Source organism: Cololabis saira, chromosome 8, assembly GCF_033807715.1.
Source record: "Cololabis saira isolate AMF1-May2022 chromosome 8, fColSai1.1, whole genome shotgun sequence".
NCBI classification, from domain to species: Eukaryota; Metazoa; Chordata; class Actinopteri; order Beloniformes; family Belonidae; genus Cololabis; species Cololabis saira.
This window is the reverse complement of record NC_084594.1, coordinates 21,844,243-21,856,212: the sequence shown is the minus strand read 5'-3', so window position 1 is coordinate 21,856,212 and position 11,970 is coordinate 21,844,243. Positions and strand designations below refer to the sequence as shown.

Here is an 11,970-nt window from a genome sequence, read left to right as displayed (position 1 = left end):
CCTACCCAACTCCAGCCCCATCGTGACCCACAGCAAGATGCAGTTGGTTTTAAAAACAATTAATAAAAACGATGAAGCATTGATGTCCCTCCTGTGCCTTTTCTGTATTTACCTCATCTGTTGTGCTGGTTGTAATTTTTAAAATGTTTAAATTTTTTTTTTTTTTAAATGAGCAAAATGTATATTGTGTTAATATTATGAGATCACAGAAAAGTTGATGGTTAGTTAAAAAAAAAAAATCAAGTTGACTGTAAATGTTAAGTTATAAATATTTTCAGAGCATTATACTTCTATAAATGCACAATTTCTCATAAATGTGCAAACTTTAGAATGCATAATGTAATGCAGGAACACAAAAACTGCTAGTAGACTGTGAAAAGGTGCTTTATTTTTTGCAAATAATACATATATAATCTCAACTTTCTTCATGGCACTCAAACTAGAATATGTGCATCATTACAAAAACAATCCTTTGTAAAAAAAACATTATGTACATCCATTTAACTTTTGCTGGTCTGTACAACAGTAAACATGAAAGCAAGAAAGGAGGCATCTACATGGAATGATTGCTGCTGTTATTTGGCTCACTTCAGATTGCTCCAAACATAAATTAGTTTGTATAGCTATAGTGTTGTCAAGATTAGAATTAAATCAACACACACAAACAACACGTTACAGAGAAAAAAACATATCCATGTAGTAGATGAAACTTGGAGAAGGGCTGCAGATACAGTAAAGGCCACTAGATATCATTAAAATAATCAAAATCATAGCTCTTTCATGATCAAAAGTTCCTGGCTGCATTTAAAGCTCTTAATGACAAAGTTATCACAGTAATGGCATGTTTTCAATAAAATCAATTATCTTCAGACATTTGGCAAAAGGTAAAAGTGGTCAAGCAGAGTTTGTAATGAAACAATGTACACACACAAAAAAAACCTCATTCACTCGTGATGACGATAAGTTATCCTGAATATTTCTTCTAAAATTCAAAGCCCACATCATCTGGAAACCGTAGATAAATAAAGTGCATTAGGATTTGTTTGTTTTAAAATTTTGAAGAGGAACAAAATTTTAAATAGTTTAGCAGGATGACAGACTTCCTTTGTTGTTGAAACCTCAACAACCCACCTATAGAATAAAACTTGTGAAAGGTGGTTTGTTGGATGTTTGAAATACATTCGCCTCGGTTGGTCACAAAAAAAAATATAAATACAACAGCAACAATAAAAATACAAAACGCAATCAAATACTTATCAGTACAGCGACTGCAGTAACTCGTCTCAATATGTCCCTGTTCCACCAGAAGACACCGTTTATTCTGTTGGCCTCTTTCTAAAAGTAAAACTCAGTGCACGGTTACAAAAATGCAAATAAATAGCACAAAAGTCATAGCATCCTGATTAGCAAACAGCATGTCCATCAAATGTCACTGGAGTGTCACTTTGTCCTTAAAAAAAAAACAAAAAAACTTGGTTAAACTTGGCTCCATTTGTCCTCGCTTTAGAGAAAATACAAGGCTTATTTGTATCTGTTAAAAAAATAAGTCAGTTATCTTAGCTCAGCTTGGCACACATTGGATGAAAGGAAATGCATTAAAAAATGACTTGCTCCAGTTTAAGCACTTGATTTTTAACTATTTGAAACATTCCGACCAAAATTAATCTGGTTCAGAACCCAAAAACAACCAACCTCCACCAGAGCAAACCACTGAATCATCGGAGGGTAACATGTTACATATTTGCAGCATCCTCACTGCCAGACACATCCTATAAAACAATAATCCTGAATGGAAGCGGCTCATTTCCATACATTTTAGAGCGCTTTTAAATAATAGCCGGTTAGTCACTCGACAATGATCTTTGTCAACACCATTTTCTTATCAAAAACAGAAAAAAGCAACACCTCAGTGACACGAATGCAGCAGAAGCAGCTATAGCTAAACTTGGCCATCGTTTCTGGAGTTCAGGTTGTCTTCCTTCACCCCTGTGAAACTTCACATGATAAGAGAAATCAAAGATCCTTCCTGAGCTCACTCTCTCTCCTACCTGAACTAGAACTACCACCTCTCCTCCTACACATTATACACTTGTGTCGTGGCCGTTGTGGGTATGGTGGCGCTCTTCACTGTTGATGTTGCAGAGGGCCGCTCCCGCCTGACGTATCTTGGCTTCCTTACTACAGAAGGAAAACATGCAAAGAAAATAAATAATTATGTTTTCTGTTAGTTTCATCCTAGTACATTAGTGATTTCATTGCTTCTGCATTTTGTACTGTATTTTCTTTTGGTATTGTTTCATTTTAATATATACTGTACAGCACTTTGGTCGACCTCGGTTGTTTTTAAATGTGCTATATAAATAAAATTGACAGTGTGTGGTGATATTTGTTAAGTGTTACTTATATTTTTTCCCCCAGTTTCAAGACAGCTTTTAGGCCAAAATTAGATATTTCTCAAAAAAAACAAAAAAACAACCTTCAACAGTTGCAACAGAGCTAATCCAACTCCTCCACACTACTAACAATAACTAAATAACAAGAAAAGTAGCTATTGCTCAACAACCTCACATGATACATAACCTGTTCAGCAAGATCACGAAAGTCAAAACTTTTTACAGACAGTAATGTTGTCTTACCTGATGAGGAGGGGATCATGACAGCCTAGAAGGAAAAACAACAGTGTTAAGCATCTTCTTTGATGAAAATAATATATATATATATATATATATATATATATATATATATATACACACACACACACACACACACACACACACACACACACACACACACACACACACACACACACACACACACACACACACACACACACACACACACACACACACACACACACACACACACACACACACACACACACACACACACGTTAAACAAAACTAACTTACTGTCTCACTTGGTTGAAATATGAAAGCTGTAAAAACAGAAAAATATACACAAAAACAAGGGTTTATCCAAAGCGAAGCAACATTCTTTTGTTTTCCAACTAAGACTCCAAACTTATTCCTCAACATGCCTTAACTGTGCAGAGCTTACCTTTGTTGCGACGATAGAAAACACTTGGGAGACGGTTGGAGCGTTTGAGGTAGAAAAAGGAAGCGACAGAGAGGATCATGAACAGGCTGATCAGCAGGGTCCCCAGAAGGAGAGAGGCCGCCACACCTGGGCCGCCTGCATCAAAACAGGAAATCATTGAAAGGGAACATGGCCAGCGTCAACTTGAATGCAGTTAGCTGAAGTGCACCATGCTGATAAAGGATGTAAAGCCTTCAATCAAAAAACAGAGTGTATGTTGCTCTTAAACCTGAATATACCTTTCCACATTGATGTTTCCCTTACAGTTTCACAAGCTGCTCATTCCAGAAGAAACAAACCATCAAAGAAGCAGCCTTTGAACTGATTGGTGATGACATCAAAAGATCCTTCTCTTAAGTGAGGAGAAAACAGTATCCATGATTTCAAAAAAATCAAGTTTCAATTAATCTGACCACAGGGTTTTTTTCCAATTTGCTGCTGTCCCTTTTAAATAAGTTTGATCATTTCTGGATCATGGTCACATACAGCCTCTTCTTTGTATGAAGGAGCATATGCGTCCAATACTGATTTACAGCCTTGCGCACAGATTTCTACAAATTCTCTGATGACTTTTTGATTTTTGATGACATTTGTAGATGATGAGAAATTCAAAGCCTGCAATTTTACACTGAGGAGAAATATACTGAAATTATTTCTTGATTTGTATACATTTCTGCACAGATTTGGAATCTCTGTCCATCTTTACCTCACTAAGATGCTCTTTTTACGCCCATCACATAACTAACTGGTTGCCAAGTAACATAATTAGATGCAACATGTTCTTCCAAGTGTTTATTTTTGGTATGGCTTACTATTCCAGCCTTCTGTTACCAGAATCAAATTAAAAATTAGCTAATAGTTTTCATGAAAAGGTAAAACGTCCCACTTTAAACATTTGATATGTTTTTATATTCTACTATGAATAAAATATAGGTTCATGACATTTTCAAATCATTGCTTAATGTTTTTAACTATACATATTTGTACATTGGGGCTCTTCTAACCTAAACTTTGAACTCCTTACGGTGGCAGGCAAAAAGTAGCTAAATCTCATGGCGTTAACTCATTACTGCATTCATTCGCTCTGAAGTGTAATTTGACTGTCCTTCAAGTCACAAAAACATAAAAACTGTGTATTTAGGTTGATACACAAACAATTCTAACATCTTGTGTCTTAATTAAGAACATTCATTAAACATTCACAGTGTTTGATAGAAAAACAATCCTAACAAAATCAGCAAATAATTGGTACTTATAGTTTATTGAATTTATTTAGATAGTTACAACTTTGAGCAAGAGGTTTCAGTTGCTCTGGATCAGACCAACATAACTTTTGCCCACTCCAGACAGATATTATATATATATATATATATATATATATATATATATATATATATATATATATATATATATATATATATATATATATATATATATATATATAATATCTATCTATCTATATATGGCAGATATTTTGTTTTTGTTTTAAGCAATTTATGTAATTATTTTATGGATTCATTCAGTTTCCCCCCCAAGGTTGTAAATGTTGACAGGTGGGTTGGGGAACAAAAGGGGAAATTAGTACTGTTTATGTGCTATCACCTCCAATACATATTTGTCTATTACTGTGACTTGGATAAGGATCAGATCACATCTTGTGGAAAATTAATGCAGAAAACCAGTTCATTCCAAAGGGTTCATGACATTTGGTCAGAAGTGAGTGGCTTTTTCCTGCATAAAAAAATAAAGATAAGAAGTAGAAAGTGAACATTTCTTACCAATTTTAGGTATGACAGTAGTTACTGTTGTATGATTTTTACGCTCCACACTGTAGTCTGTAAAGGGAAATCAGTGAAAATGAACAGTTTCACAGTTGGCACTGTTCCAATTAAACCAAACTTGGGAGATAGGTGATAAGCCGTACTGTATGTGCAGACTGTTACGTTCTCCAAATCCACAGAAGCTGAGTCGCAGAATATACAGACAGTGTTGCTGCTCTCAAGAACCCGAAAGAAGCATCCTGGTGAAAGTCAAGGAAAACATTTATTTTATGCCATTCTAGACTCCACTCTTGTATAATCTTATAAACAAAATGTGCATTTTTATAAATTTCAACTCGTATTTCTGAAAAACAATAACATGTTTTCATAATGATACAAATGACACACAAACAAACGCAGTGGACTACAGTCACGCTGTCTTTACAGGTCCCTAAAAAGTCCATCAGACAGCTGCAGCCAGTTCAGAGCAGTGCTGCTTGAGTCCTCACTAAGACCAAGAAAGTGGATCATGTAATTCAAGTCCTTAGATTTTTACACTGGCTTCCTGTTTCTCAAATAACTGCCTTCAAAATACTACTATTAGTTCATGAAGCACTGAATGGTTGAGGGCCAAAATACATTTCGGACCTTCTGTCATTATTAACCAGTCAGACCCCTCAGGTCATCAGGGTCAGGTCTACTTTCTGTTCCAAGAGTCAGAACTAAACATGGAAGAGCATTCAGTTTTTATGCTTCTCACATGTGGAACAAACTCCTAGAAAACTGCAGGTCTGCGAAACCTGTTTTAAAAGTCAAGGTTAACTACTTTCCTATACGTCACTGCTCATCAAAACAATTGCTAATTCCCAACACTACACTGGAACTGTAATTCAGTGCCTTTATTTATCCTATTCTACTTTAGTTTTTACTATTTAATCATATCACTTGCTTTAGTTATTTTATAAATGTACTTATAAATGTTTCTTTTGCGTCTGGCTGTATATTCAATTGAAAGCACTTTGCCTTGACATGAAATGTACTTTACACATAAACTTGTGTTGAAAGTCCAATAAATGATGAAATGTACTTAATTTATGTGAAATATGAACAAATACAATTGTGATAGGTTTACAAATGTCCCATGTTTTTAAAGTAAAAAAAAAAGTTTCTATGAGCACAAGGGTAAGAGATCATTTTTCAAGTACTCTATAAGCCAGACATTGTTTAAAAATGGCTTCATAGATTTCCTAAAATCAGTTTCCTGCAAAAAGTTCCTGATAAAACATTTTATTTTCTCAGCCTAAGAAACTATACATTGGCAAATAAATATTTTCTGTGTCTTGAGAGTGATAGTACATGAGCATCAACAAACAATTTTCTATTATTTAATAAAATACTGGCATTAAATTAAAATCAGGGCAAATATCCTCATGATTTATTTTGGTTTGTTTGTTGTTTATGTTTAACTTCTGAATTATTTTTCTCAGTTCAGAGTTACAATGCCTTTCACGGCAAATAAGTGTTTAGCTTTGATTTTTTAAATGTTTTATCCATCCATCCATCCAGACATAACTTATGAGCTAAACATCACACACAAAAACAATGAAGTTACATACAGTATGATTCTTAAAGTCTCATGCTGCTTTGAACTTCCTGCCCGCTCTGTTTGCTTGTTGCTCAACTACATCGACGGTCAGACACAATCCCAGTCACACACATTGCTGGAGGATTTCTAATGAAGACCATGCATGTACAACTTTTCCTTTTTTTCAGTAATACTATTAATTACTGCTTCATACTTTATCTTGCATATCCTCCTTAAATCCCCATAAAAAGTTAATCTATTCATCGATCTCCCAAATCCCCATTTTCCAGACCGCAACATATAGTAATTTTGTAAACAAGACAGGGAAAGTATTGATAAAAGTAATAAAGTTATTTTCATATCACCCAAAGCCCTCAGTAAGTAAATGTTTGTCTATAACTAAAGAAGTATCCACTTGCTTTTTAAAAGGAATCAACACAATCAAAATTTAAAGGGATTTTAAGTTTATAATTAAATACTGGGAAGCCTGCTCGTGTCAAGAAATTCTTGTTCATTTTTCTCTAAATGAATGATTGTTTATTCAGAATAGATTTTGGCTACATTTTTCCTGAGGTCCTCAAAACATTTGAGTTTTAAAATGGCTAGATTAAACATACAACCTCAAAACTGTAAAGTAAGTAACACCAATAATGTATTGGTTTTCCATTCAGTCCTCCGTCCTATTCACTCTCACAGGGGCTCTGCAACCAGCATGCTCACAGTCACTCCATAGTTAATAAAAATAAATAACTTAAAAAAAAAACAAACACCAAATGATCTAACATGCATCTGGTTTTTTTGGACTGTTGGAGAAAGCTGGAGCCGCAAACTCAAGCACAGAGAAGCAATGCAATCTCCATGTGGCTGGGACTTGAATCAAAGCTTTCTGCACCACCAAGCTGTGCAAAGTGACACGACCATCACATAAATTAAAACCCATTATCCTCCAGGTTTCAGTCAGACAAACCAGCCAGACCCAGGAATCTGCCACACAGAATATACATCTCCACCAAATTGCATAAAGCTGTATAACAAAAATAAAATGACTGTGTCTCCCATAATAATAATAATAATAATAATAATAATAATAATAATAAAAAGAGAAAAAAAAAATCAGATTTTTATCTTGATTTCTAAGGACACTCAAAGCGTTCACAACAGTCCCATTATTTATTCACCCTAATTCATACTTGGTAAACTACGTGTGTAGCCCCAGCTGGGGCAGACTGATGGAAACATGACAGTCAATACACACCTAGCGGCCTCTCCGACAACCACCGGAACATTCCAGCAACATTCACACACCAGCCATGCCCTCACCGGAGGCAAGGAGGGTGAAGTGTCTTCAATGACACGACACATGAGGGGTATGGGGGGAGCGGGGTTCGAACCGCCAATCCTGAACCACAGTCGCCCCTTATATTCACTTAAATCTCTTTAAAGCTGAACAAAGAACAAAGGCTCCACTCTATCAATGTTCAGATCAGCCTTTCACTGTGGCTAATCTCGTGTCAATAATAATCAAGTTAAAAAGTCAAAACGTTTTTGAACGTATATATTGCACATATTGCTATCAATCTTTATGACAGCTCTTTGCCAGTGAAAAGCCATTTAAAAACATGCACATTACCTGGTTCACAGTGAGTGTCATTTGAGCAAGAGCTGTTTACCCTCTGTTTCTCACCACAGCACTCCAGCGAGTTCTGATGCAAGGCCTGAAAGCAGAGGGGCATGCACAGTTTAGAAATGCAGTGGAACCTGAATAAAGCAGGTATGCAGGCACTCGCTGACATTGATTCCCTACCTTTGTTACAGGTGTTTCAGGTCTGATAAGAATCACAGTGGCAGCTAATACCAAAAGGAATGAAAAGGCCATACTCGAACCCTTTGAAACAGAAAACATTTGAAATAGATTAGTAACATGTTGTTAAGACACACCTTTACCCTGTTAATCAGATATGTCCTACATGTGTTAAACATTGTTTTAAAATCAGGACAACTAGGATACCAATAATACATTTCAAGACTAATGAGATACTAAGGAATAAATATTCAAAATAAAATATTACAAACACAACTGTGTCTCATATCCAAATATGTGCATGGCCTTTTGATTTGTTTAGTAAATTGGAAAACAGTTTTTACCTTTCTCCAGCTGAGACACACAGAGCAACAAGGGAGGAGCTTTAGATTGGTTCTTGGTTTCAGATCATTAGTACTTTATGCAATGTTTTGACTAAACAGCCCCCATCAGGAGAGCATTCTAAGCGGGCTGAGATCAAGACTCAAATCTGGCCATCAAAATCATTTCTGATTTTAAGACCCCTTTGTTGTTGCTGTTTTGTATTCTTAGGGTCTGGTCTTCTTTTGTCACTCAACCTAGTCAAGTTTGTCATTGTCCATTGGTAAATTTATCAATCAATGATTGCAAGGCATTGAAGCTCTTCCCTTAAACTACAAGGCTTCGTCCACGATTCACAGCGTTTTGATGTCAGCATCCGCTGACTTTTTGCCATGTTCATTTTCATCAGAAGGTTTTGTATTATTTATTTAAAGAAAACTTGCTATTGGAAAGTAATTTTTTGAGTAAAGAGTAACAGTAGTTTTACTGTTACCATCCGATTCGTTGCCAGTCTTTCAGGATCTTTGCAAGATATCAACTTGTGGAGAATATTCAGATATTCTTTTTTTTTGCAAAAAAAATGCCTTATTCTGGATTAATGAGCATCCAGTCTTTAGACATGATTTAGAATTTTACATTTATAATGGTTAATTTGAGATTATATTAAAGTTGATGTGCTCTTTGGTTCACATGAACCAAACTTTGTTGAGAGGAGCTGACTTTTGCCAGCTCTTTATTTCTTTGTGTAAGGAAGAGCAGGACAATAACTCACTTCCATGCTGACTAAACACACCTGACACAAGCAGCTTTTGGATACATTAGTAGAGGGTGACATGTTGAACTGTATTGTATATTGTATTGTATATGATTACTTACTGTGATCTTAAAGTGATGAAAGAAAATATGTATATCATGTTTTATAAGTTTAGACTGTTTTTATGATTGTGATTAAGAGTACATCCCATGAGAAACAAATCAGATAACCTCACACACTTTTTCCTTGCAACCAGATTAACTAATGTATACATAATGTAGCCGTTTCATAACTAATCCCACTTGTGTTTCATATATTAACTTAGATAAGAGTTAAAACTGGGACAGTTTCAGACACAGTGTACAAGATAGGATGTGTGCTTGATATTAGGCAGCGTTGCCTAGTTACCTAACAAAATAACCAATGAGTCTAGTAGCGCAAGAATGTCTTAAAAGTATGACATTTTATAAATAAAAATGAATGGAATTTTAACTTTTATGTGTAACAACTTATGTAGTTTACACATAAAGGTATTTCGTGCAAAAAATAATGAAAACATAAGAGCAGCAAATCCTAATAAAAATCGCAGCAGGCTAACATAAAGGCTGATTTATGGTTCTGCGTTACAACAACGCAGTGCCTACGGCGTAGGATCTGCGTCGATTTAACGCAGAACCATAAATCAGGCTTAATGAGACTGACGTCTAGCTAGCACCTGCTATGGCGTAAAGAAATAACCCAAACTATCTGGAAATAAAGACAGTACGAGCTGAAAAAGAAATGCCTGCATAAAGAGGCAGGTCTTTGTGAATGTGTTTCATGCTATTGCGTACAGTACAATAACAGAATCAGCACAATGGTGAATGTGAAACACAAAAAGTTCACTCACCAGTCAAACACAATGCTTGGACCTGATCAGACTCTTGGGTGTGGTGTAAAAACTAACTACTTTAGTGTCTCCTAAAGGTATTGCCACTCAGGCACTTATGTTTGTTGGTAGATGTGTCATCAACTCACCTCTGCAGTCCAGCTACAGACAGATATAATGGTCCTACAGCTCGAAGCTCGCAGCCATTTGCTTTCATTAAGAACACACACTTCCGGGAACGCTTTTCAAAATAAAGTCTTATTGTGTATCTCTCTCTCTCTCTCCCTCTCTCTCTCTCTCTCTCTCTCTCTCTCTCTCTCTCTCTCTCTCTCTCTCTCTCTCTCTCTCTCTCTCTCTCTCTCTCTCTCTCTCTCTCTCACCCACACACAGTACTGGAGTTGAGGGGGGATGAGGGGGGATGGCACCCCCCCCTTAAATAAAAACGGTCAAAATCATCCCCCCTGTAAAACTGCCATCCCCCCTTTCCATCCCTTATGCCATTTCATCAATGAATGTGGTTTTACTGCTATTTCAACATTTAGAGTCATCACCAGAAAAATAACATATTTGACAATTTTCATCTGTTTCAAGTAAATTTTCACTTGAAATAAGTAGGAAAATCTGCCAGTGGGACAAGATTTATCTTCTCATTACAAGCAAAAAAATCTTGTTCCACTGGCAGATTTTTCTACTTATTTCAAGTGAAAATCTACTTGAAACAGGTGAAAATTGTTGTTTTTTCCAGTGATGAGTCTTGTTTTAAGTGTAATGAGATTTTTTTTACTAAAATGAGACATTTTAACTAGAAATAAGACAAATATTCTTGTTAAGATTTTGAGTTTTTGCAGTGATCCATTTTACTTATCCTGTGAAGGACAGAGTCATATTGATAAGTTCAGAAAACTGTTTTTTATTGTTGTGTTTTGATGTATTTGATGTAAGCCCAGTGGATATTTAAAGCTTACAGAAGGCTGCATTTAACTGCTGCTATGTCATTCCTGCAGTATTTCTGTCCCCATATGATAAAATCCACCATCCCCCCTGATTTTTTTTTACAACTCGAGTACTGCCCACACACACACACACACACACACACACACACACACACACACATACACACACACAAATGTATACAAACAAACAATATGAATAAGTGCTATTTACTAATATGTTGTACCAACATGTCGTACATTTTGTCTTGTATTATTATTAGTTCTTTTGTATTGCACCAATCACCACAACAAATTCCTTGTGTGTGTTAAACTACTTGGCAATAAACTTCTTTCTGATTCTGATTCTGATATTTACTTTAAAGGCTCATTACACTCAAGTTCCCAATTATCAATTACATTAATTGAGTGATTTCAACTAAAAAAAGTCCTTTAGCATCAGAATCAGAATGTTTTTTGGTCAAGTCAAACAAGACAGGGAATTTGACTCCGGTTGTTTCGCTCACTGTACAGTTAATAGACAAATGACAGCTCTTATTAACATATATACAATTTTAAAAAAAAGTGAAAGGTGCAGCAGTATGGGGTAGACATAGTTATTGAAAGGTGCATTGTTACAGCATATGATTGTGGTTATTATCAGTACTCGAGTTGTAAAAAAAAATCAGGGGGGATGGTGGATTTTATCATATGGGGACAGATAATTTGTGCTGATTACAAATAATATAATATATTACAAATAATAGCACTGACCAAAACACCTGCAGAAATACTGCAGGAATGACATAGCAGCAGTTACAGTAAATGCAGCCTTCTGTAAGCTTTAAATATCCAC

At 35.6% G+C, this 11,970-nt stretch overlaps 1 protein-coding gene across 2 annotated transcripts; it reads right to left on the bottom strand.

The window, feature by feature from the left end:
* Positions 1-368: 368 nt before the first annotated feature.
* On the bottom strand, positions 369-10,404 carry c8h1orf159 (chromosome 8 C1orf159 homolog). 2 transcript variants are annotated; one of them, XM_061727223.1, is made up of 9 exons: positions 10,335-10,404; positions 8,246-8,326; positions 8,072-8,156; positions 5,021-5,116; positions 4,875-4,931; positions 3,058-3,192; positions 2,910-2,935; positions 2,637-2,661; positions 369-2,178 (listed from the first exon to the last, which is right to left on the bottom strand). In XM_061727223.1, the coding sequence occupies exons 2-9, from the start codon at positions 8,315-8,317 to the stop codon at positions 2,075-2,077; spliced, it is 600 nt and encodes a 199-aa protein (XP_061583207.1). In that variant the 5' UTR covers positions 8,318-8,326; positions 10,335-10,404; the 3' UTR covers positions 369-2,074. The 2 variants fall into 2 exon arrangements, with proteins under 2 accessions (XP_061583207.1, XP_061583208.1); XM_061727224.1 differs by having other exon boundaries at positions 10,207-10,341.
* Between the last annotated feature and the right edge of the window lie 1,566 nt (positions 10,405-11,970).

What these genes read in the sequence shown, in the direction of transcription:
- c8h1orf159 (XM_061727223.1), bottom strand. Translation starts at nt 8,317, where the DNA reads ATGGCCTTTTCATTCCTTTTGGTATTAGCTGCCACTGTGATTCTTATC. An exon ending in CGTAACAGTCTGCACATACA is followed by an intron (nt 4,932 to 5,020) that starts GTACGGCTTATC and finishes TTCCCTTTACAG; the next exon opens with ACTACAGTGTGGAGCGTAAA. An exon ending in TATTTCAACCAAGTGAGACA is followed by an intron (nt 2,662 to 2,909) that starts GTAAGTTAGTTT and finishes TTTTCCTTCTAG; the next exon opens with GCTGTCATGATCCCCTCCTC.